This window comes from Lithobates pipiens, unplaced genomic scaffold (genome assembly GCF_037356315.1).
Source record: "Lithobates pipiens isolate NorthernLeopardFrog02 unplaced genomic scaffold, aLitPip1_a1.2 Scaffold_19, whole genome shotgun sequence".
Lineage (NCBI taxonomy): Eukaryota > Metazoa > Chordata > Amphibia > Anura > Ranidae > Lithobates > Lithobates pipiens.
The window spans coordinates 199,462,117-199,483,637 of record NW_027507764.1 but is presented as its reverse complement, the minus strand read 5'-3'; the positions used below and the strand labels follow the sequence as shown (position 1 = coordinate 199,483,637).

The 21,521-nt window shown below is 39.9% G+C and overlaps 1 protein-coding gene across 2 annotated transcripts in view; it reads left to right on the top strand.

The window, feature by feature from the left end:
* NT5C3A (5'-nucleotidase, cytosolic IIIA) overlaps positions 1–21,521 on the top strand; it is a 77,791-nt gene that overhangs the window by 44,996 nt on the left and 11,274 nt on the right. For both annotated transcript variants that reach the window (XM_077491617.1, XM_077491618.1), the window contains exons 2-5: positions 11,560–11,658; positions 12,408–12,477; positions 15,438–15,484; positions 17,228–17,313. In XM_077491617.1, coding sequence (XP_077347743.1) covers positions 11,560–11,658; positions 12,408–12,477; positions 15,438–15,484; positions 17,228–17,313 — 302 coding nt within the window. The remainder of the gene's footprint in view (positions 1–11,559; positions 11,659–12,407; positions 12,478–15,437; positions 15,485–17,227; positions 17,314–21,521) is intronic.

The window sequence follows — 21,521 nt, the reverse complement described above, 5'->3', positions numbered from 1 at the left end:
TTTTTTTTACCTAACTTACTGCCACAATTGTGTCTCATGTGTTGGAACTATCTAGATATCTTTTAAAAGGTTTTTATTTTTATTTTTTTGGACTACTGCCTTCCTGAATAGAGATACAGAAAACCCAAAAGGGAGACACTGGTAGTAAACTTTTTGGTGCACCAGCTTGACCGGTTGCATGATTAAATACGATCTGCCTAAAAGTGTAATAGTGTCATTTGAATTCAATTTCCATCCATTAGACAGCCTGGTTTTACATTATATGTGTATGGATAAGATTGTATCCATTTTTTTTTTTTTTTTGTATGTCTTCCACTTTATGGAGATGCATTGTCAGATATGTATGTTGGGTAGACTTCTGTTTCAATAAGTTTTGATTGAAAAGGCTTTCCAACATTGATAATTGTAAAGTAAACACAAAGATAATTGGAGGTACAAAATTCTGTGCAAAGATCTAAACTTTGGACAGAGACAATATAGTATAATTACAATTTGAGACCAACAATAATTCAGGTCTTCCCTCTACACTGCTGCTTACATTCCAGACTGATTCCCGGAGATAAGAGAGAAAGGTGGGATCATTCAGGAAAAGTTGAGAGTAAGGAGGAAAGGGGAAGGCAGAGGTGGAGGGAAGGGGACATTTTGTTTGGCAGTTTTCAGTTATTCATATACTGCAGCTATATCTGTATCCTCTTTGTTCCCCTTTTTGTACAGCTCAGCAGCTTTATATAGTTTGCTTACATTACCCTGTGTCCAAAAATAGCTTAACATGTAATTATTGTGTTGAGTTGAGCAAGAGTTGATGTGGAAGATCAGTTATATTTGATGGATGATAACTATAGATAGTAGTAGAAGGTTTTAATTTTTGTTTATTATAATTTCATAGATATATAACACACTTCCCATGGAAAAAAAGTGTTTGGAGGGGGGGGGGGGGGGGGTGGTTGGAGAAGGTCTGTTTGATAAGGTTAAAGTGGCTGTAAAGGCAGAAGGTTTATCTTTAATGCATTCTATGCATTAATCGCTTCTGGACCGCCCACCGTACATAGACTGCGTCCCCGGCTGTGCAAAATCACGCACCTGTACGTGATTTTGAGCACAAGGTTTCTGGGGCGTGCGCGTGCACTGCTCACAGCGGGGAGCCAATCGGCAGGTTTGGTGGCCGCGATCCACCGATCGTTCAGTGGAGACACGGAACAGCGGTATGCCGATGTAAACAAGGCACACTGCTGATCTATCAGTGAGGGGAAAGCGAAATCTAGTGTTTCAGCCAAGCTGGAACGCGATCTCGGCTTTCCTCCCATGCATCTGTCCCCCATTCAATTAGAAAACACCGGGGGGGGGGGGTCTTTTTTGTTGTTTTGTTTTTTTATAAATTATGTTGTCTGATGTCTACTGTAACCAGTAATTATTTGTACACTTTTGTAATACTTCATTTGCAATAAAAACCTTTGTAAAAGAAAACACCTCCCTAGGACACTCTTAACCCCTTGATCACCACTAGTGTTAACCCCTTTGCTGCCAGTGTCATTTTATACAGGGATCAGTGCATTCTTTTAGCACTGATCCCTGTATTAGTGTCACTGGCCCCCAAAAAGTGTCACTTGTCAATCTAGCCCCTATTTTGTAGACGAGAGAACTTTTGCGTAAACCAATCAATATGCACATATTGCGATATATATATATAATATACACACACGTGTGTGTGTGTGTGTGTGTGTGTGATTTTTATTTTTTTTTACCAAAAATATGTAGAATACCTATTGGCCTAAATTAGTTTTTTATATTTATTTATATATATATATATTATATATATAATATAATATGTGTGTGTAAATAAGTGCTCAAATGCCACCAAAAGAAAGCTCTTTTTGTGGGGGGAAAAAAAGACATCAATTTTATTTCTGTACAGCGTCGCACGCAGTGCCGAATCGCAAAAAAGTCCTGTTTAGAAAGTGCTTAAAACTTTCCTGGGCTGAAGTGGTTAATATAAAAAGCCTTCTGTGTGCAGCAGCCCCACTAATACTTACCTGAGCCCCATCTCTATCCAGTGATTGTCACAAGTGCCTCGGCCACCCGAGACTCTCCCTCCTGCTTGGCTGAGACACAGCAGTGGCACCATTGGCTCCTGCTGTTGTCAGGCGAAATCAGTTAACCAAGAGAGAGGGGGTGGGGCCTAAACGTGGCTCCGTGTCCGAAGGAACACCTGGAGCTGTGGTTTAGGTGCCCCCATAGCACACTGCTTGCTGTGGGGGCACTTGACAGGAGCGAGGGACCGGAGAAGAGGAGGATCAGGGCTGCTCTTTGCAAAACCATTTCATAGAGCAGGTAAGTACAGTATAACATGTCTGTTATTTTTAAAGAGAAAAGGGAGACTTTAGTATTGCTTTAAGACCAGTCATCAGGATTTTGTTTTACTTAAAGTTGAATTCCAGGAACTCAGCCACTTTGTAAAAAGTGAAGGCACACTATGAGTTGAGTCAAAGGAGGTGCATGACATCTCCTGAACTTTTATTTACATCTGAGAGGCTTATGGCTCTGTCAGAGCATACATTGACACAAAAGGGTGAGAGAGGAGAGAGAAGCGCACAGATAAGCTATGCCCACCCATCTTATCTGCTTCCCATTCAGAGAAGCCTTTGTATTCAGTGAATGAGATTTCATAATACAAAGGCTTCTGTGATTGGGCAGGAGAATCGGGGGGGGGGGGGGGGCAAGCCATAGCAGCTGCTTTGACTCTAATGTTGAAGATGCCTAGACCTGGAGCATCAACGTGGGATCCCAGAAATACAGCGATGGCCATCTTCTGGCAGAGCAATAAAACTACATAGATATAAGTAATTGAGATAAGCCCAAAAACATTTCACCATAAGAGCTCACTCGCATCAGACAGCTGCAGTGAATGCATGAATGCTGTTGTGCTCTGGGGGGAACGGTGCCAATGTACTGATCTTGGCGCTATTGAAACATTAGAATGACATTTCAGAAAGTTATTTTAATATAGCTCCATTATGATATAAGTTTGTGTGTGAACGAGACCTAGCAGATGCTATACAGTGAACGCTTATAACTCTTAAATCTCAGCTCCGGACCCCTTACTTTCCAAGCCTTTGTACAATGCAGTAAGTCTCTTTACCCATTATTGACTCATGTTAAGCTTTGAGTTAGAGGAAATGAATGACGTTAGGCATCACATTTAGAGGTAACATTGAGGTTTAAGTAGACCTTGCATAAATGGGTTCTATTATCTGGAGCCCCAAATTAAATTATCACTAATTTTAAAAGCTAAATTAAATAGAAAAGAAAATCTATCCATGGGGACTCTGACAGACTGCCTGGCACCCAGTCTGGTTGCCTCTGCCAAGATACAGCTTCCGCCACTTTGGAACCAGGTATTATAGCTGAGAATTGCACCCGAGAACTAGGCAACACTAGCTTAGGTGCAAACTGTTACTGACCCTTTATTTACACAGAATTTATACCACACAAAATTGGATAAGAGTTGGATTACATTATTTTAAACAATGCAAACTTTTAGGCCTCATGCACACTGGACATTTTTACAGGTGCTGTTTTTGGCTTTGGCTTTTTTATCTGCAGCCAGTAAAACCCCCAGCATGTTATCCTCTGTGTCCATGCACACATAGACTTTAATCAGTGTTTTTTGGCAGGGGCGTTTTCTGGCTGGAAGAAACCCCCAGAACTAGTGGGTTTCAAGAGGAGTTTTTCAGCTGTAAAACATTCTCACTCTGAAAAACGTAGCTATTCTGACTTTGAGAGTTTTTGAGCCATAAGCTTTTGTGGGAGTATTGTTTTGCTAAAAAACGTTAATGCAAAAACATGGCAAATTCGCATTTTTTAATACTGCATTCTACAGCTAAAGCTATTGGCGTTTTTATAACGTCCAGTGTGCATGAGGCCTTAACAGTAATATCATCAGTACATCTAATGAACAGATAACAGTGATGAAATTACCAGTAAGCTAATCAAGTGCTAGCACCTTGCCAAGCCTTGATTACTCAGGGAGTCCACCCCCCAGACAGTCCGGCACCATTATTCAAGAAGACCCAGGGCTGTCCAAATCTCATTAACCAGATTTCTTTTCAAATCCATCTTCTCACTGAGTTTCAATTTGGCAGAGCCCATCGGGGCTTCCTTGACTGTTAAATGTGGTAATATGCCATCTTGGATTATATAACACGACAGCTTCCTGAATGCTTCTAGCTCCCTCAAATGCCAGGGCCCATAGACAGTAGGCAAGCGGCTACCCTGCAGTCCCCTCTAAAAGCCCCATGTCCCCGTTGAATCTGTCACAGGGACTTCTTGGATAAGCAGAGCTTGGTATTTTACGCAAGGTTCACTTTGAGCCAGCCTGGAGGTGATTGCTGCCGTTTTGAGGAGGCACAACAAATGCGGTAAGTTATTTTTACGGATCTTCTGTCTGTCGGCATTTCTGCAGAGGAAGCTCCCATGCCAAAAACAACCATAATTATACTGTATTTAACACCTAAAAACTAACTTGCTGTTACACACACACAGTGGGGAAGGTTGATGATTCTCTTCCCTTAGGAAAGATTAATTTTACGTGTTCCCTTATCTGCTAGGCGCTGGTGGAACTCACTGGCTCTCTAACGGATTCACCATAGGAACAAAAACAACAAAAACCTGCCAAAGGTATTGGCTGGAGATCAACGTTTTTACTTTTGTACTAAAGCACCTTGCTTCATCACTTCATTATGGAAATAGTTTATGCGATTAATCCGTTTTGACCCTAATAGTCTAGAGTGTAACACATGTTGCACATAGGAATCAATCACATTTTTCCAATGCAGAAGAAAGATGTAAGGGGATATCTGATTTCAAGAGGACATATTATATGTTACGTTTTAGCAAAATATTTCATAATTGGTAGTTTCTGTTTAGCTGCGGCTGCGACTCACGGCAGGGGGTCCGGTGCGTGTCTGTTCACCATTTCAGGTGTGAATTAGGTCTGATTAGGTCTCAGTATTTGGCTGAATTTGCACCTGAAACGGATCAGAAGACGCACAGGACCCTTCTTAAATTCAGACTTCAGCCGCCCCAGAGGTGTGTTAACCAGCTCCATTGAGAGCCGGTCACACTCCTGTCATGCGAATTGGATGCGGAGAAACCGCATCCAAATTCGCATCAGTGTGAACTCAGCCTTATACAGCATTTATTGATCGCTTTTTTTATGTTTTTATTTTTATTTTATTTTTTTGTGTGGAACGATTAGAACTACTATATTTTGTCTGCTATCCAGGGCTCCATTAGAGAGACTTTCTGTCCTGCTGACAATGGTTCAACCAGAGGGGAAGTAATGGGAAAATCTGCAACGGGGGCACCATCCAAAAGAAAAACCTCTTTTAGCCAGACATAATCTTAAAGGCAAGTTGATGCATTAGAGGATTTCTCTGTATTGGAGTTCTAAAGAAAACCCCTATGTTTTGTACTTGGTTGCAGCACCAAAACAGAATGTTCACCTTTTTAACAGGCCTGCTAAATTGCAGGAGGTATATTTATTGATACTGGCAAATTATTGGAAAAAACACCTTTACAGTGTCATTGTATTTTTTGCATTCATCTGTAGTATTACTATAAGAATCAAGGATTTTCACAATACAGTTTGCTGGAGTACAGCCCAGTATTTCATAATATGTTACAGAAGGTCTTTCAAGGACATTGGTTTGTTTGGGGAATGGAGGCACATTCCACTGTGTGCTCAGCTCCTAGTTCCCATAATTATTCAAGCATGTGAAAACTATTATTAAAAATTATTACTTGACACGACTTTTAATTTTGTTTTTACATAGCAGAGTCATGAAAAAAGCTACGCTATTAAACTCTGATTGGATGAACTGCCAAGGATGTAGGAGAGAACAGGGGGTTAGAGGAAATTAAACAATAGTGACATTGTTCTGAGCGGAGATGTATATATAATATAATTATACTAGGGAGAGTAGGTACATCATTTTATAAAAGAAAGACTTGAAGCAAATCGACTAAAAATAACTTCTCCTGTTAGCCCTACTTGTAATTTCTCTGATCCTTATTTCAGCCAGCATAGTACATAGCCCCTTTTCTATAATCAGCTCTCAGAACTCTTCTCACTGAGCTCTGCAGAGTGTAATTTCAGCTCTCCGTCTCCTGTTTTCTGACAGCTCAGGCAAGCTTTATAAATTCTGGACTTTGAACAGATGTAGAGAAGAATAGACTGCAGATAAACAGGTATAGCTTACGTAGAAGGATTTTTTACATCTCTGTGCATCACCTCTGTGTTACAAAAAAAGAGTTCAATTTGTTTTTGGCAATTGTAGAAAATAATGGCTGTTAATTGAAATACAATATTCTCTGGAGCCCAGAGAATCTGGCACAGCTAGGCATAGTAACCAATCACTACTAGGTGTTATTGTCAAAGCGTCATTGAACAAGCTGATTGGTTACTATAAGCACCCGCACCAGATTTTCTGGGCTCCAGTTTTACTAAATTTCCCTGTGTATATCAATTTTTATATTTCCAATTTTTAACACTGATCTAACTAAATAGAGATCAGCCTAACCATCCTCTAGTGGAATTGATCCAAGAGACAAGTCTGTTTCTAAAATACCCATAACGGGGACAAGAGGCCTAGGTTGAACAAGCGCACATTATTCACTCCCAAGAAGAGAGGGTTGGGGACTCCATACTTGCAAAAATATTTTAATGCGGCACAGTTGGCCCAGCTAGCCAAATTTCTTTCTAATCAGCCCCACCTATCTGGATGCAAGTGGAGGCTTATGCATGTCTGGACCAGCCGATCACTCATATCCTCTGGTTGCCACCTAAAGAACCACCCCCTAATTTTATGCCCAGCACTCGCCTTCTCTTTGGATATTTGGGATAAACTATCAAAATCTCACAAGTTTAAATTCCAGCACACCCATCTGGCTCCTATTCTTAGAAATGGGGAATTCACCCCCGTGCCTCACCCCCAGAACATTTGACTGGTGGACCAATTAAGGTCAGCTGACATGTGACCACAGGGGAATGTTGACAAGAAAGGTTTTAATAGTGAAATCTCAAATGCCAGTTTCAGAATACTTACATTTTACATATATAATGCTTTTCTGAACCACGAGCCTCTTTCTGAGATTTGGTGTTTACAAGTTAAAAACAGTTGTTTTTTTGGCCAAAAATAATAGATAGAGATATATGTATGTGTATATGAGAGAATCTCTATCATATATATTTTTTCTAACACCTTAGAGCAGTGATGGCGAACCTTGGCACCCCAGATGTTTTGGAACTACATTTCCCATGATGCTCCAGTACACTGCAGAGTGCCAGAGCATCATGGGAAATGTAGTTCCAAAACATCTGGGGTGCCAAGGTTCGCCATCACTGCCTTAGAGAATAAAATGGCGGTCGTTGCAATACTTTCTGTGACACCGTATTTGCACAGTGGTCTTACAAAAAAAATAAGACAACAGTGAAGTTAGCCAAATTTTTTTCTATTGTGAATGATAATGTTACGCTGTAAACATTTGTAAATTTGAGACCCAACATGTCACACCCGCTCGTGGAGCGGCAACAAACTTTTACCCTTAAAAATCTCTGCGACGTTTAATAAATTCTACAGGTTGCATGTTTAGAGTTGGAGGTCTAGGGCTAAAATTATTGCTCTCACTCTACCGATCGCTGCAATACCTCATGTGTGGTTTGAACACAGGTTTCATATGCGGGCGCTGCTCACGTATGCATTCGCTTCTGCACGCGGGACGGGTGCGTTTAAAAAAAAATCATTTTTACACTGTTCTTGTAGAAAAAAAAAGTGTCACTTTTATTCCTATTACAAGGAATGTAAACATCCCTTGTAATAGAAAAAAAAGCATGACAGGTCCTCTTAAATATGAGATCGGGGTCAAAAAGACCTCAGATCTCATATTTACACAAAAATGCAATAAAAAAAAAGTCTCTTTAAAAGCTATGGGAGGAAGTGACGTTTTTGACGTCGCTTCCACACCGCAATGGTATGGAGATGGGTGGGGCCCATCTGATGGGAAGCCCGCTGACAGCTGATGACTCGTCGGTTGCTAAGGACGTTGGCGGCTGGCATCCTGACCTGCTCCTTAGCACCCAGCTATAATACAGTGAATGTAAAAAAAAAATGCACAAATCGCAAAAACGCAGAAAGCACAGCAAAAAGCACTGCAGAAATGCTCAAAAGCAACATGCATAGATGTGAATCGAGCCCTAACCTAGACTAGCACCATAGAGAGGTATTTGCACATTGGTGACGGCACACATTGCCACACCTATTGTTGCAGCATGCCTTCCTATTGTTTGCTGTATGCCCTATTAGCATGTTAAGCTCCATCGAACAGTTTGTTCCTAGCTAAAAACACAAAGGCTTGGCAATGTTTGACTTTACAATACATTTCATTATCTGTGTACTTAGTCTTGTGTGTCCCCTCTACTAACCACAAGTTTTTAATATTGTGTGGTGAAAACAGATTAAAGCCATGATAAGCGTAAACTAAAATTGGTCCCTGATTTATTAACGCCTTTGGCCATGTTGTGTCTTGAATACGTTACTCATTTCATTACAAATACTGTTAAAGTCGCAATTAAGGAGCTCGAGGCAAAGTTTGTTTGTTTTTTCTTCTCCACTGAAAAGAAAAAAATTGTGCCTCGAGTTCCACTTTAAGTAAGGTTGTGTGTTCTTGCCTATAGTAGAGCACACATATTGAAAGAGATAAAGTGTAGTACATGAAGCACAGTCCCCGTGGCAACTTACATCCCTGTGAGATTTAAAGCATATGTATGGTTAAGATTTAAGAATGGCTTATACCTCTGAAGGTATGCTGTGGTAAGTGGCACCAAGCCATCGGTAGCAGATTCTTTTTAGTCCTGAAAGTTGCGAGGCGGGGTCTCCGTAGATTGGACTTGGTTTTTCCAGAACACCCTACTGATGCTCGATTGGATTGTGATCTAGCGAATTTGGTGACCAAGTCAGTGCCTCAAACTCGTATTCCTCAAACTATCACTGAATTCATCAGACCAGGTCACCTTCATCCATTGCTTCATGGTCTAGTTCTGATGCTCAGGTGCCCATTGCCGATGCTTTTAGCTGTGGACACAGGTCAACATGGGCACCTTGACCGGTCTGCAGCTATGCAACCACATACGTAACAAAATGCAATGTACTGTGTGTTCTGAAACCTTTCTGTTGGAACCAACATTAACTTTTTCAGAAAATTGATCCACAGTAGCTCCTTCTATTTGATAAGACTGTATGGACTAGCTTTTGCTGCCCACGTGTATTGATGAGCCTTGGCCGCCCATGATCCCTTTGCCAGTTTTCCTTTCTTGGACCATTTTGGTAGGTCCTGACCACTGCAGACTGGGAACATCCCACAAGAGCTGCAGTTTTGGAGATGCTCTGGCCCATTCATCTAGCCATTACACTTTGGCCCTTGTCCGTGTCGTTCAAATCCTTGCACTAGCCCATTTTGTCTGCTTTCAACACATCAACTTCAAGGACAACATGTTCACTTGCTGCCTAAAAAATCCCTCCCACTTTCAGATGCAATTGTAACAATATAATCAGTGTTATTCACTTTAACCGTCAGTGGTCATAATGTGTATATTAATTTCCAGTTTAAATTTCAATTATTTCTAGCCTACTCTTATTCATCTGAATGACCTTGAAGTTGGTAAGCTTACTGTGGAGAATGCCAATCAAATATAGCCACCGTTCCAGTATTTTGACAGTCGGTGCGCTGGCTGTCAAATAGTGGGAGATTTGTCCTTCTGCACTGTAAAGCATGAATGGAGAAATCTGTTTTGTTTGCAGACTAAACAAAAAAAATATTATCAGTGCATGGCCAGCTTAAAGTGATACTAAACACACACTGTTTATTTACATTGTCCCTTCTATTTCTGTATGTGGATAATGGCACTGCTCTTTTCCAGCAGGGAAACATAAGCAGAAGGAGCTAAAAATAAATAATATCAATAAACTGTTTTAAATTGCCATACAAATATATATTTGGAATAAAATCTTTTTTTTTTTTTTTTTTTTTTTTTTTGGCAATAGGATGGTGTGGGTGGATTTCTGCCAGTCACAGACTGTGTCACTCCCCTCAATCTGTGTCTTAGAATAAGAGTGAGGTGAAGCCTCCATAAATCTACATGTAATATCCCGACCCCATTGTGTTTAGCTGGTTAGAGGGGATGGCGGAGGAGGAAGAGATTGGGCTGTCATTTATCACTATGTATACACCTGCATGTGTGACTCTATAGTCACATGGGCTGCTCAGATGTGATGGGGAGGAAATGCTCAGTATAGAAACTTACTGAAATCTGAGCATGTGCAGAGCTGCCAATTCTGCTATGCAAAATCCCCAACTGCATTGGGGACATGGACAGAAGGTGTAGATAGAGAGCAGTAGGATCAACCATTTTTTTTGCAGAAAGCAAATCTCATAGTGACTGAGTGAGTATGAATAGCATGCAATACACCATTTATTCATAGGTTTTTTTTTTTTGTTTTTTTTTTATGATGTGGGTTTAGTGACCTTTTACGTTTTGGGGCGGCCATAATCTGGAGCAGCTGCGCATCGCAACCAATCAGCTGGCGTCTTTCATTTCCAAAGCTTAAAGTGGATGTAAACCTGATTTCATGACATTTGACCTGTATAGCTGTAGTGTTTTACTTCTCTCTTTCCAAAGCCCAAGTCCTGTGTCTTTCTGTTGCTTTGTTCTTCTGTTATTAGCATGATAACTTCTGACAAGTTCTCAGACACGGGAGATAAAAGCAGCTGGAAATTTGCACTGGGGTGGGTGGTAGATTGGCAGAGAGCTGGTCTATTCACAGCACAGCTCTGCAGGTATCTTTGTTCCTCTGCCTATGGGGGGGGGGGTGGTATGTCTTTCCCTCAATCAGCTGTTGCACAGTGTATGCCAAGACTCCCCTCACCCTGCTGGAACAGTAAGAAAAATTCTACCCTGATGTGCACTTTCTAAAGAATTTATCAAGCTGAAGACAGCAGATATACATGTAAAACTCATGTAGGGAGATTTGTTTTATCTCTGTGTATCATCTGAGGCTGTTCACGTCACTGGGTATAGGAGAGGGGTTACATTCGCACAGATGACTAGCCATGGTGCAAATGGCTGCTGTTTGTCACCTGAGTCTGTACACTTTTGAGACAGGTTAGTGGTGGCCAACAGCTATCTATGGCTGGTTGCATTGCATTGATCACTGCTGGACGAACAACTGTCTAAAGTGTACAGGCTCGGTGGATGCAGCTAATTGCTCACAGTTGGCACAAACAGCACAGTGACTAGTCACCCATGCAAATGGAACTGAACAGGCTGAAATTAAAAGTTGATTTCTTACTATGTATAGCTGCTCCAGTTTTAGTTAAATTCCCCCTAGTATCTGTTATCATTTTACCCTGCATCCTCTACACTTTTTTTATTTTGCAGGTCTGAATTGAGTACAGCACTCTGTCTATTTTTAAATTAAGTTATGTAATTTTTTTGTTTTTTTTAAGATGCCAGAATTTCAGAAGAAAACCGTCCATATAAAGGACCCAGCAAAGGTGGAAGAAATAATATGTGGACTAATAAAAGGAGGTGCTGCTAGGCTTCAGGTATGTGTTGCTAAAACTTCCGCTGACATTTTTTTTTTTATTTTTTATTGCTGTTTATTTAAATTACCCTAAAGCACTAACGTAAAAAATAAATTTTGGAAGAATCACAAGATCACTTAGAGCGGGGCCTCCAAACTCTCTAAGGGCCAGTTCACACCAGACGCAGTTCTGTGTGCTTTTTTTTTTTTTCTGCACTAAAAATGCACGCACAGTGTTTTCCATGTATTCCAGTGGCTCTAGTTCACACCATGCAGCCAGTTTGTGGTGCAGAAACTGACCAGAACTGACTGTATTGGCGCAGAAAAAAACAGAACTGCATGGAACTGCATCTGGTGTGAACTGGCCTTAAGGAAAGGACCAGTTTACAGTCCTTCAGACTTTAGGGGGGCCAGGCTTTGGACAGTGGGAGTAAACCATGCATCTTTAGCATTAGGGGGAGCAATAGTGAACCATCGTTGGTGTCAGTGAAAGGAATAGTGTCGTGTTGATGTCAGTGACAGGAATTATGCCCCATTGTTGGTGTCAGTGGGAGGAATAGAGTTGCATCAGTGGGGGGAAAAGTAATGCAAGGGCCTGGTAAAGACAAGCAAAGGGCCGCATCTGGCCACTGGGCTGAAGTTTGGAGACCACTAACCTAGAATTATGACAGATCTGCTAGGGCCTTTTATGAAACAATGAGAATTTAGCAAATAATGTGGTTTCTTTTGTGTGTTTTTTTTGTTTTTTTTTGTTTTTTTTGTTTTTTTCAGATCATAACAGATTTTGATATGACCTTAAGCCGATTTTCCCATAATGGAAAGAGGTGTCCCACATGCCATAGTAAGTAGTCCATATTTCACCTCTCCTATGCAGTGACTAAACATTACCGTCTACAATGTAAATATTTGTAACACAATATACATAGCAAGACCATATTGCGCTTGGAAAAGGTTGTCTTAAAAAGGACCTCAAATGAAAGCACATTATTCTCAGAAGAACCAGTGAACCTACAAATGCTGAGCTCGGCTGGTCTCAGGGGAATCTGCTCAGCACACTTGTTGCTGCAAAAAATTCTGGTATGTGCTAGCTGCTGAGAACTATCCATTATGGGCTTATCTAATTGCTCTTAAAGGATAAGTTCACTTTTTAGAAAAAAAAATAAATGCTCATTTTTTGGAGGTAAAAAAAATTGCATTTATTATTTTTTTTCTTTTTATTTTGAGCCGGTAAAGCATTGCACCAGCTGGTGCTATGCAGATCTGACAGTCTGTGTGCCCGTAAATTCTGTATGGGCAAGCAGATACAATCTGAGAGGAAGAGAGATTGAACTACCACGGCGCTCCACAGCCCTGTGGAAGTTCATTGAAAACTACAAGCCGACAGACGCAAAGGCTGCCAGACATTTATAGTTTTCCATTCACAGGAGACTGAGTGATGCGGTCAGACGGGCAGAGCTCCACTCGTCATGTTTTTTTTTTTAAATGTGACAGCTAGTGGGGGGGGGGGGGGGGGGGAGGAATGATCCCGCTAGCTGTTGGATCATGGAGGTGCTGGGGCGGTCCGTTCGTAACATGTTTATATAGGTGTAACATATTAGGATAGGTGAAATTATCCTTTAATGCTACTACCCGAATGTACTGTGTTAAACCAAGCTGTTTAGTAACACAGGGGAGGCCCCCCTTACGCCTTTTTTGTATATAAAAGCAACATTTTTTCCCTGGATTTTACCGTTACTAAAGCCGGCCACAGATGGTTTGAATCCCTGCTGAACCGGCCGAGTTTCTAACCATGTATCGGCAGGCTGATTGTACCCAATTTGATCGATCGAGCATCTTGGGTACAGCAAACCTATCAGATTTGTTTTTATTTTTTTTGTTCCAAACAGAGCCTGTCAGATTTTGCATGTGATTTATTGGCAGCTGCTCTAGCTGCTAGCAATAATCACTGTGTTCTCTAGGCCAAGATGGCTCCCCCGTTGGGATTCTGCAGGCATTACAATTCTTGTATAAAATCAAAGGGGTCCAACAGTAAACATCCACCCACACTGTAGATCCCACCACTACGCCAGAGTTTTATAAATATACGATAATTTGATACAGTGAAGCTACCACTTTAAAATAACACGTCTACCGTAATAACTAATTCAGGAAATAGTGGCGCTAAATGAACATAATAAAAATATCACCCAGTGATAGATTTAGTACACAGACTGTATCAGTCCTAAAATTTTAAAGGTGAGAGTCAATGTCATCCACCACACCACGTGCAAATCGTGACACCGATCCCCTCTAGGTGTCCACTCCCCAGATGAAATTGTCTTCCACTCTAATGCTTGGCAAATGAGCATGAACCCACACAGGGTTAAACATTCATATTGATCGCCAATCCTTAATGGTGATCCCACCGATAATCCACATATAAAAAAACAAAAGTGCTCCAATAGTACAGTAACGTTTGATCAAATTTACAGATGCGTTTCGTCATCACGACTTCCTCCTGGGATTACAATTCTTGTGCTAAATGTCAGCACTCCTCTGTGGTGTTTTTTACACAGAACTAGTTCTTGTTTTTTACTGGTCCTAACCTTGCTTAAAATATTGTATCCATAGGCACAGGCATATATATCCGGTCTTGCAAATAGATTAGAGGTCTAGTTTACTGTTGCTTGTTTTCAGTGCTAAAAGCTCTGCACAAACAAAACCTTATGGTGCACACCTTTCCCAAGATTTTTCATCTTTTTAAAATTTTGTCAAGTATATGTGCCTGTTAGAAAGATTCTGCTCACTTCTTGTTTCTGTGACGACAAGAACCTGATGGGTCTTTTTATTTTTTATGATAAAAGGGGGGAAAAAGACCAAATATTTTGAAACTAAAACCTGTTTACTTTACTTTATTTTTCTGTTAAAATAAAGATGCCGGAAGTAGTCTGAAAACCCCACTATTTTTTGGAAATAAAGAAACACTAATGCCCTGTACACCCGGTCAGACATTCCGACAACAAAATTGGATTTTTTCGACAGATTTTGGCCGAAACTTGTGTTGCATACACACGGTCAGACAAAGTTGTCGGAAAATCAGGTGACGTTCGTTGCGTATGACGGGACTACGTAGAGGCTAGTAGCCAATAGCTTTGGTCTCGTAATTTAATCTGAGCATGCGTTGCACTTTGTCCGTCGGAATTCTCTACAAACTATTGGAAAAAGTGCAATCGGATTTTGTTGTCGGAAAATTTAAGATCCAGCTCTCAAATTTTTTTAGTCGGAATTTCAGATGGAAAAAGTCTGATGGAGCCCACACACGATCGGATTTTCCGACAACACAATCTGATCGGACCTTTTCCGTCTGAATTTCTGACCGTGTGTACAGGGCATAAGGGGGTTAAACACTGAGCTTAAGAATGGTGCACTAGATATAATAATTTACAGATCATACAGAGGAAGGAGTTGGTAAAAGGGTTCATGTACTGGCCACATACAGTGGCGGGATGGAGATGAAGACGTTATTGTACAGATGGCCTGGGTAAGAGAGGTAAGGGTTTCGTTTACAGGTCACATGGAGACTGCACGGCAGATAGTATGTGTAGGAAAGGAGGGAGGCCTAAAAAAGTTTTATTTTAAAATGAAATAAAATTACCAATCACAGTGATCACATGGTACTCAGCCCCTCAGATATGCTGGGCTTAGTGTCTCTGTTTACCCAACCGACTAAAGACATCTGGGTACACAGAGATCGGCCACCAGATGATTTTTTTTATTTGTTTCATGGAGAAAGCAATTATTATTATTTTTTTCAATCCACAGATGTTATTGATAACTGCAAATACGTATCAGACGAATGTCAAAAAAAGGTATGTACACTTGTTACTGACAAGCATGAGGCCTTATGTCTCATTTAACTGACATCCAATTTAGTAACCAGTAGCAATGCTTACATTTTCAGTCATTTTCCAGTGTAGATTTATTAGATTATAGATTATTAGATGGTTAGTAAGAGCTGTTTGAGACTGTACTACCTCCAAGCAGTGTTGCGTATTTTGCAACTTGAAGGTACAGAGAGCCAACAACAGTAGCTTTGTTAACATTTGAGCTGTGCTGAGTAAACACTACTTTTGTTTTTACTTTCATTCATTTTGATTGAAAATTTCAACAAAATACAAAACCAACAGTAGAGGAAAAACAGACTTTTGCATAAAAAAAATTAGATAATATAAATTTCTCCAAGGATACATATTCCAGTCTACAAAGTCCAGGTGATCCAAAAACGGCATCAGGTAACATCGGGGGAGAAATAATACCTATAACCATACCATCCAATAAAGCGCCCCCTAAGGCACAGCATAGAACAAACCAGAAAAAATGAACAGTCATAGGAAAGCACAATCTCTACCATGGGCTTTGCAGTGCGTTCCACATTCTCCTAAAAAACAGCCTCAGCACAAGGGAAGAAAAAAAAGATAGAAGGAAAGAGGAAAAGACAGCTACAGATGTGGACAAGAACATGTCCCACCTCATACACGGCTTTTGTTTTTATAGATGTTTTCTTGGTTTCACACCACTATCCTCTGTCAGGCGTTCAGGAGGCGATCCCGACAACTGCTGAATGCCTTTTTATTTTTTTTCTTATTTTTTTGTCAAACAATAGTTTACAATAGGACTAATCTGCTGCAACTGTAAGCAAAATGTTAGGCTTGGGGTTGCAGTGTGGCCCTATTGATGTGAATTATGCAGTTTGATCACCTGTCAACTCTACCTTATATTTGCTACAGCATGTTAACATCCCATCTGGCTGTATTGTGGACAAGCAGTAACACCCACCCCTGTGTGAAAGAGGCCTTACTGACAGAGTAAAGATTGGTCAGTTCTATTACATGTGAGGTTTTGTAACCTAATTCTAAAACGGTAAGGATAATTAGGAACATTGACAGTAGAGACTGAGGTTGAGATTAGGAAGAATCCTTCTAAAACACAAGAAGTGGCCACAAGGGTTAAGTGATCGTGTTTTCTTGTGTAAAAAGTCCACACAGATTTACAATTTTAAGCTTACTTCCATGTTGGTTGAGGACCTTTTATTGCAGACAATGATGTTCTTGGTATAAATCAGCCTTTCTTAACCTTTTTAACACAGATGAACCATTCAAATACTATTCCAGTTTCAGGGAACCCCTGCTAGAAATTACTATATCTACCAATTATGATGCATTGGTGTAATGGACAATGGGAAGAATGCTCCTTACACTTATGGTCATTGGGAAGGATTACCCCCTTACAGATGGCAAAAAAAAATAAAAAATCAATGATATTAGTAGGAACTTATGTGAGAGGCAGAAATTGCTCATTGGTAAAGGAACCCTTAGTAACCTCTGGTGGAACTTCGGGGTTCCACGAAACCCTGGTATAAATGATTGAGGCGTGTGGCGACAGTTTTTCATTGCATAGTTTGGTGGAGAGGGTGTATGGCAGTGTGTAGAGGGTCAATCCAGAATTTGTAGTTGTTTTTGTCAGTCTCCCTACTGATATGCAAGACAAATTTCAAAGTTATTGATATCTGTTGCTGTTAAATAAATGCGTACTACCCCATGTTCTTCTTTTAGCTTTATGAACTTAAAGACAAGTACTATGCAATTGAAATTGATCCAAACCTTACAATTAAAGAAAAATATCCATACATGATTGAATGGTAAGTCTTTCTTTTACAGTTTTATTGGTTTGCATGAGCACAATTCCGATATAGAGTAATTAACATTATGCAGCATGTAGCAAACACAAAAGTACATTAAAGTGGTTGTAAACCCTTATATATACCCAGTGAAGTGGCTGAAGATGAAACAAATACTCTTATATAAGTTGTACCTATTTATTTGCTGTCTTCTCTTCCGTACATCCATTAAAAGTCCAGAATTTATAAAGCTTGTCTGAGCTGTCATGAAAAAAAAGGGGCGGAAAACTGAAGTTACACTCTGCAGAGCTCAGTGAGGTGAGCTCTAAGAGCTAATTGGAGGGAAAGGACACACCCACCTTTACACAGCAAATAAGAAACAGAGCTAAGGTTGTCAATCAGCTGAGGAACACAGTAGCAGACAGACATGACACTTAGTGCTTTTAATTGAGACAAGTACACGCTATAGAGGGATATGCTTTATTCATATTTCATGTCTGAGGTATATAATTACAACCACTGTAAATTTACGAATAAGACAAAAGAACATTCATATATAGTCAACATAACATTGAATGGGTCTGGATGTACTTTAAAAGCTTACAAGTTTAGCAGGTCATGGATCTAAGTGAAGGGGATGCTACAGTACAACACAGTCAATGCGAAGGTGATCTAGTAAATCCGATAGACATGTGCCTTAAATGGTGGAGCCCATAGAAGGGATGTTGCACCCAGTGTCTAAGAGGTGTGTAGATTTACAAAGAGGTGAAAAAGTGGAGGGATCAGGAAGTTTGGAAAGTGAAAGGAAAATGTATTGTTGAGTAGAAATTAAAGTGAGATTTGAGGAAAGGTCACGGATTAAGGTAGGGAAAAGGAGAGGGGAGGCATCAGTGGCCTGACCACAAATTCCTATTCACTCAGCCCAAAAGCCTCTTAGAGTGAAAGTAAAGAGAGGTTGAGAGTGTAGTCCAGCTGCGGGGACCATATTTTTAATTATTTGGAATATGACTGAAGTAACTAAAGAAATGTAAAAAAAAAAGAAAATACACCTTTCTTACCATTTACTAATACTAGCAGCAGAAGTATAAAAAAATAGTTACTGTTGATTGCGAGAATGAAGTTCTGCTTTAACTAAATGTAACTAAATTTAGGATTGTCTGTATGAGCAAGTCATACAATTTATCATGAGCATGTTTCAACCACTGAGACTCTGTTCACACCTAGGCGTTTTTGTTTTCACGCAGAAAGTCGCACGATTTTTGCTGCAATTTTGTATAGATCAAAGGGTCTCCAATGTAAAAAGCAGACAATGCCTGTAAGCTCCCAAAAAAGAAGCTCCTGTACTTTTTTGAGCTCCAGGTGTTTTGCTTCAGATGACAAAATACTCAGATGTGAACCGGGGCTATTGAAATGAATGGGATTTGGCGTTTTTAGAGCTGAGGCTTACAGCAGAAAAACACCAAAAAATGCCTAGGTGTGAACAGAGCCTTAATATCTGTGCAAATGGCTACATTTCTTCTTCCCATCCTCCGAGAAAGAGAAAATGACTGCACACATTTATTTTGATACAATAAAATTCCCAATATCATTCACACCTTACATCGTTTTTTGTGTACAAGGTATGACAATTTTAATTCCTGGAATGGGGTGTAAAAAAATAAATACATAAATAAAATGTTTTGCTTACCAATACACTAGCAACTGTTGTTGCCTTCATAGTAGTCCCCTTGTGAAGCGCCGCACTTTTTTGTACGACTGTGCCACTGCCAGCAACAGTCCTGAAATTTTATTTTCTGGGACGCTGTGCAGTATCTTTGTCGCAGCACCACTGTATGTCCGGGGATGTCCATCAAATCTGTGTCCTTTTGAAGATTTTGGAAACCATTAAAAGTCAGTGTACTAAGTCAGGGGAATAAGGTGGTTGGTCAAGTGTCGGAATGGATTTCTGGGCCAGGACCTCACAAACACATAACATATCATATGTGTGCAGGAGTGTTGTTGTGGTAAAGAATCCACTTATCGGGCTAGAGTTCTGGTCTTTTCTTTTGAACAGATCCCCGTATACTTTTTCAGAATTTTCAAGTAACAATGTTGGTTGACGTTTTTGTGTCATCATCGACATCTTTCTGCCCCTCAAACTGCTCGTGCCATTCAAAAACTCTTGATTTCTTCATGGAATGTTCACCATAAGCCTGTTCTAACAGATCTAAAGTTTCACTCGCAATTTTGCCAATTTTCACACAAAACTTGATGTTAATCTGCTGCGCCAGACTCAGCACAATGGACACACATGTTCTTTCGGTAAAGTCTTATGCTGGCCATACACTATACAAAAAATCGTCCGAAATCTGGTCATTTAAACAGGTCGTTTGTTTTTTGGCCAGTTAATGGGCACAAAATTGATAATCGGGATGTTTTTGAGCCGGAAAAACAAAGGACAAGTTTGGAAATTTTCTGTCGAACTAACGATAATTGAAAGTTTAATGTGTTTCCCATCTGAACTGTTTGCACTAGATATATTAAATATATCTATATTAAAAACAAAAAATTGATTCATTTTTTTTCCACTGAACGATTTATCGGTCATTACATGATGGCACCATCGTTTTCTCTCATGGCCGAATGTTTGTTTTTGAAAATGGGTTTGGCTGATTTTTCGTATAGTTTATGGCCAGTATTAGTGAACTGATCTGTAACCCAGGTGAGTGCAAGTTAGAACATTTCAGAACCCGCTTGAGTGCGAATGGCTGTGTGCGTCATCACCCTAGTGTTCTACTGCGGGCATTCCAGGAATTAAATTGTCACACCTCGTATTACATAGCGATTTTAGGCCTTTTAGAAACTCTCTTTTAGTTATCTGTCCAACCGACTAGCATAAGTGATTCTTTATGACGCTATAATGTTGTCGTTCCTTTAATTCATTTTATGACCCAAGAAACCATCTGGCATTTCGTTTTGTTTTCCCCTTGGCTGCATATCAAAAATGGAATATTACTTTTTTTCAGTTATGAAGTAGATAAATATTTATTTTATTAAACAAATAAGGCCTTGAACTTTCTAATAAATTCATATTTCAAAGGACAAATATTTAGCAGGTGATAGAAAATGCTCGATTTGAGATATTACCATACATAAATGATGTATGCTGTTAATGGCTAGTCTGAAATTTGTCATTTGATAACATAGGATTCGGAGCTTCTTGTTTTATAAGACATTGGGGGTTATTTACGAAAGGCAAATTCACTTTGCACTACAAGCGCAAAGTGTACTTGAAATTGCACTGAAAGTGCACTTGGAAGTGCAGTCGCTGTAGATCAGAGGGGGACATGCGAGGAAAATAAACAGCATTTTAGCTTGTACATGATTGGATAATAAAATCAGCAGAGCTTCCCCTCATTTCAGATCTACCCCTCAGACCTACAGCGACTGCACTTCCAAGTGCAATTTCAAGTGCAGTTTGCACTTGTAGTGCAAAGTGGATTTGCCTTTAGTAAATAACCCCCATTATCTCACAATCTTTGAGCTGTTTCCATAATTGAGATTTTATGATTGCAAAGTCGCATTTTAATATCAATATTTTTGCGTTTTATTCATACACCCCAGTGTTGCTACACTTATGGGCTCATATGAGCCAAGGCTTGTAAGCTTTTTACAATTACAGCCCCCAACGTCTTGCCCACTATGTCTCTATACTCCTTTCCCCGACTGTTGAAATAATTATCATCACCAGTCCTATTGGGTACCAGTATGACTTAATGCCAATCGCTTGGTTTTACTTTTACAGATCGATACCTAGGAATGGAACAAAAAATGTAATCACACAGAGTTTATCACAATTATATATATATATATATATATATATATATATATATATATATATATATATATATATATATATATAAACCACAATTCATGACTACATAAGCTTGCTATAACTAGTGAGCTGTTTTTGTGTAATCACTCACATGTAATTTATTTATTTATTTACTGCAGGTAGAGCGTTATCAATTTATACGGCGCTTTACATATATTGTACATTTTGATCAGTGCCCCTCCCCAAGGAGCTTACAATCTAAGGTCCCTAGCTCACAATCATACATACACATACTAGGACCAGTGTAGATAGGAGCCAATTACCTACCAGCATGTCCTTGAGGTAAACCAGAGAACCCAAGGGAAAACCACATAGGCACAGGGAGGACATGCAGACTCCAGGCAGGTAGTGTTGT